Below are 5320 nucleotides of genomic sequence, written 5' to 3'. Positions count from 1 at the left end.
AATTGATAAACATGACCACTGCAATAGCTACTCAAATATTGAAATAATAGGAGATTTGGACATTGGTTGGTTGGAAATTGTGTATAAAATAAAAAAGATCTTACGCAGCTTCAACGTACTGTCAATTACTTGTATCTTTTGTCTCTCCAGAAAACACAGTTGTCTGCAAGTGTTCAAAATTTCAAGAACAGGAATAGAGGGACAAGTTATAAACCCATTTCCTGAGTTCAGCATATCCAATGTGATCATTAAATTGATGCAACATGCACAGAAGAATACCCATATTGACTTCAATCAACAAACACAGTAAAAGCTCAAAATTTCAAGAACAGGAATAGAGGGACAAGTTACAATCCCATTTCCTGAGTTCATCATATCCAATGTAATCATTAAATTGATGCAACATGCACAGAAGATATACCCATATTGACCTAAATTAGCAATATCCATTCGAATATCATATTGTACTCTAGATAAAGATAACAAACAGGACCAACGTGGTGACAAGGAAATAAGCAAGAGTAATTGAAAGCAATTGTCTGCATCTAGAGGGTACAGATAATTGTCACAATGAAGTTTTAACAGTTATCTTCAAGTCTGAGGGCAAAGAAAACATGCCGGGAGAACAACCAGATTAGAGCTACATCAGTTGATGAGTGTCATAAATAGATGATTCAAAAGACCTCAACAACTGTAAGTCAGTAAACTGTTTACTTCCTTGGTGCACCATGCCAAGTTGATCATGAGAATCATTAGTTTGTGTTTCCGAGGACGTGCACATCAGATCTATGGTGCCTTGAATATCTTGTGAACTTGCAGCTTGAGAGCCTCTGAAACTGCTCCCCTGCAGCAAGCCAAATATATTTCCTCCAAAGTTTGCCATTTGGCCTGCATCGGAAACGAGTGGATGACCTTGGTGCTGCTTATCCATAGAATTCACAATAGCTGCAGGGAACCCACCTGTTGCAAGATTAGTAGAGGACTGGGGATACATTGTTAGTAACTTGTCTTCTGCAAAAAGACCAAAGTTGTGTTGTACTCCTTGCATCAATGGTGCTTGAGCCATAAGAGGTTGATCCTCTAGTATAAGTTGATCCATTGTGAGACCTGACCGCGTGGTCATATCAAATGAAGCTGATCCTGAGGACCTTGGGCCCCCGGATTGAATTGACAGAAGAGAGAGAGCACAGCCAGAGTCCGAGACTCCTGATAAACCATGTGGAGCAGATATAGCATTTAAACCTGCTAGATTTTCTCCCGAGGAGGATGACAAGGTCAAGGATTGGCCCACATGATCCCGGGAGCTTTGCCTGTACTGATGAATGCCTTGATTAATAGCTCCACCAGGTACAGTCTTAGAACCCTGTAAAAGGAAAAGCAACCTTTCAGCATTATGACGGGAGAGGGTATTTGCTGATAATTGCCCATCATATGATGATACATCCTCTGCCTTAACCCTCGGCCAAGCTCCTTTTCCATATCCTCCAAGTTTGAAATCGAGCGAATTCTCCTCCAAGTTTGACGCTATCCGTGGATGCATGAAAGGTGATCTAGCCATCAGGATGCTGCTAAGTCGCCCGTCCCCGTCATCTGTTTAAAGAAGAAACAGATGTCAGTTATGCAGAATCTATCTCCAAATCAACAAGTGCAAGATAATTACAGTTTTACTCCTCACATTAGTTTGGAAGGGGTAATGAAGAACATATCAGTTGAGTTAACCTATACATTTGAATTTGATGCTCACGTTGCAGCGATGAGATTTTCTATAATAAGGGAAGCTGTACATAACATTCTACAAACAGAGGAAATGATTGGGGACAATGTATCCGTTTGCATGAAATTTTCTTCAAACAAATCAGAGTTTGGTTATTGTGGAATTGCATCACTCCCAAACAACACGGGTCTAACTACAAGGGCAGATCCACTCTGGAATGTAGACCAGGGGGTCTCAATTACATTCAAAGAAAAGTTTACAAAGTAACCCATTCCTCAAAGAAGAAAGTCTCTTTAAAGTTGAAAGTGGTGACGATTTTCTCATGTTCTGTGATAGCCAAAAACTTATATATCGCACTAGCACCTTCTTAGTTATCTAGTCTATAACTAACATGTCTGTTAAACATAAAGAAAAAGCAGACCTAATTAGAAATATAAGATAAGGCATCAGCAAAATGCTGTTCTCATTCAGATAGAATTGTTAATGGGAATTTGACAAGAACATTCTTATAATAGATATCAAACAGCATATATAAACAAGACTTGTGTGCTGCTATATAAACAAAAATAAATAAAAGGGTTGTCCTGCTTATATAGTACTTTTAGTTCAACATCAACCATACTGACTGGAAGAATTTTTAGTGTGACAAGAAAGCAGGAAACCAGATAAAAAGTTTATGAATATAATCTCTTCTTAAATGTTTTGATAGCATACAACAAAAATTAAAGACATGAAAATTTGTGAGCTGGCTATGAATCAAGAGACAATGGTCTTTAAAGGTTCATTGCTCACTAATATGAATTTGATTCAACTATTCGCACTGAACAAATAATTAAAGGAACCAGATAAACTGCAGCAGAAAATGACATCATCTACCAATCTTGGTTTCTCGAAAATACCATAGAAGGTGGAAGCAAATCTTGCAGCTTTCATCGCCGTTGAATTCAGTTGGGGTTTCCTACGCCGCTGGTTGTGGCCAGCTAGACGCCTCCGACAGCTCCGCTTCCCTTCATCAAACTCAGACAACGTATGAAACCTGCATACAAGTCCAAGGACTTCATGCACCGAATTCTAGAAGACATAACTATCCATGTCAACTAACAACTGCTTCTAAGATTTAGCACATTTAACACATCCGTAGAACTGTGCCCTGGAAAGAGTTGAATCCTAAAAGAGAGCTATGCATAGAAATCAGCTGCAACAGAAACAAAATTAATGTCCTCATTCATTACAAGAATTTTCCCAACCAAGATGCAGGAAAAATAGAGGGAAAAGCATTCAATGACCCTCCTCTTCCCAAATCAATCTGCTGATGACGAAAATTTGCTGGTCACCGTTATCCGAAACAAAAATAATTAAAGATTAGAAGAAGACTATAACTCTGCCGTGAAACCGACTGAAATTTGAAGATAAAGAAGAGAAATCCCAGGAGAATTGGATCCGCGATAAGGCGAATGTGAAAATAAAAGCATTATTAAAATAAAACAGAAGTTAAAAACCAAAAATGAAAAATAAAAAACCTGCTGCATTGCTGACAGAAGCGCTGCTCGATCCCGTTGACGATGACCTTGGGAAACTTGGAGTGGAGCTCGCAGACCTTGTGGCGGCGGTGGTAATCCTTTGCGGCGGTGAGTTCCATCTCGCATCCCTCCACCTGACACCGCGGCACCATATGCGTTCCCTGCAACGCAGACTGCTGCTTCTTGGCAGCCGGAACGCAAGACGGCGAGGGGATCGCTGTCGGAATTGCCTTCACCGCCTCAAAATAGGTCCGCTTGCCCAGCTTTAACCCAATCGTCCCCGAATCCCCCGACACGGCCGGAATCGCCACTTTCACGGCGCCGCTATGCTGTTGCTGATCATCAGGAGTACTGGTGTCGGAGGTTCGAATCTTCATATTCATCTTATTATTTAGCCTCTCACTCTCTCTCTCTCTTCGATCCACTTCGAGGTAGCTTACAGCTAAAAAGGAGAGCAATGTAGTCTTCTTATTCATTCACCGCTGCAATACACAAATAAAAATAACCACCCACCCACCTCCGCTTTCTCGTATATACCACGCACGCCCGCCCGAGTATCGAAGTTCGAATCCCACATACTACCAAAAAATCAATATTTAAAGAAATTAAAGTCCCTTGGTCTCGGCTCTTTGGCTTCGAGCCACTGCGAAATACAATTGCAGCGAGCCAATAGATTTTAAAGTAAATGGACTTTACTGTGCAATAAAATATACGAAAGGAATGGAGATGACATTGACCACGGTGCTCGGGTTTGGGGCTGAAGGACCGGTTGTTCTTAGCCCTCTCTCCCGTAATGATGATGCCTTCGCGACGGATTTGGGTGCAGCTATCGCCCAAAGAAGGTTGCTTTACCCAAACAGGTACTGCAACCTTCCAGGGAGCTGACAGCATTGCACTGTGTTTTGATCAAATGCCGTTCATTCTGTCAAATCGACTTATAATTCCGTTCTTTGCATTGTGCTTTGACAAATAGATCCGCCACTGTCACGACGCCAAGCACAAATAGATCCGCCACTGTCACGACGCCACTCTGCTGTTGCTGATCAGCGGGAGTACTGGCGTCGGAGGTTCGAATCTGAACCATACATGAGCCTGACAATCCATGGGAGAGTGAATAATAAGTAGCACACCTGTTCAGTCCCAGCTGGTTAACGTCCAGGCCGCACCAGGACGTCGCTCTCCTCTTAAGTACCGTGCCCTCTGTTCCTCATTTTCGATCGGGGGTGGCCAGCGGTCCAGACTTCGAGGGAATCATAATGAAAACCTTCAAATTTCCGTTTTCGCAGTGAATTTCTTTATTTTGGGGCACGAATGGCAGGTAGGGTTACATAATGGCTGTAGAAATTTGTTACGCTGCTGAACTTGGACCTATGGTGTGGCCCTCGTCTAAGCTGAGGGGTTCGGACGACCAGGATTAAAAGGAGAAAGTACAAACGAATGAATCGTGGCCGTCCAACCGTGCAAAAATCATTAGCAATTGCTTCTGATGGGACAAAAGGAATCGGTGATGTGTTACAACGTAATAGGTATTTTGTTTTCCATCTTAATTTATACCCTAGTTGTATTCAACTTAAATAATGATAGGAATGGGAAGGAGGTCTTATTTTGAATAGTAAGACATTTAAAAAAAATTATAATATTTTTTTATTAAGCAAAAGTTTTTCCGTAGAAATTGTATAAGAGAAATTTATAATTTTTATAAATTAATATTTTTTTGGGTATGGAATATATTATTATTGAGCCAAGAGGCTCATTCTATAGTCCAGTATGATGTGTAACGTTGTTTGTCTGCTATCAAAATATAAATTTTGCTCATGTATGCCAAAATAAATAATAATAAAAAAATATTAAAAATCTAAAATAAAAAAAATTAAATAACTATACACAACATTTAAATAATTTCCACTCATAAAAAAATCTGCATGTGAAGAAATTGGACCTCTCTCAGCACATGTTAGATCCGTATTTAAAATGGATCTATGCTGGTATAATTTGTTATCTATTTGTTTTTTGGATGAGGATTTGTTAACTTTTTTAAATTGAGGGCCTAGATTGATTCTCAAGGGAATATGCTTAGCTTTAATGT

At 40.2% G+C, this 5320-nt stretch overlaps 1 protein-coding gene across 1 annotated transcript; it reads right to left on the bottom strand.

The window, feature by feature from the left end:
- Positions 1 to 418: 418 nt before the first annotated feature.
- On the bottom strand, positions 419 to 4758 carry LOC149153293 (teosinte glume architecture 1-like). The gene is made up of 3 exons (XM_089439699.1): positions 3235 to 4758; positions 2614 to 2750; positions 419 to 1590 (listed from the first exon to the last, which is right to left on the bottom strand). The coding sequence occupies exons 1-3, from the start codon at positions 3708 to 3710 to the stop codon at positions 641 to 643; spliced, it is 1563 nt and encodes a 520-aa protein (XP_089295825.1). The 5' UTR covers positions 3711 to 4758; the 3' UTR covers positions 419 to 640.
- Positions 4759 to 5320: the final 562 nt, after the last annotated feature.

Source organism: Pinus tabuliformis, chromosome 9 (assembly GCF_031772625.1).
Source record: "Pinus tabuliformis cultivar Carrire ecotype Pingquan chromosome 9, CPIR1, whole genome shotgun sequence".
Taxonomy (NCBI): Eukaryota; Viridiplantae; Streptophyta; class Pinopsida; order Pinales; family Pinaceae; genus Pinus; species Pinus tabuliformis.
This window is presented reverse-complemented; position numbering and strand designations above follow the sequence as displayed.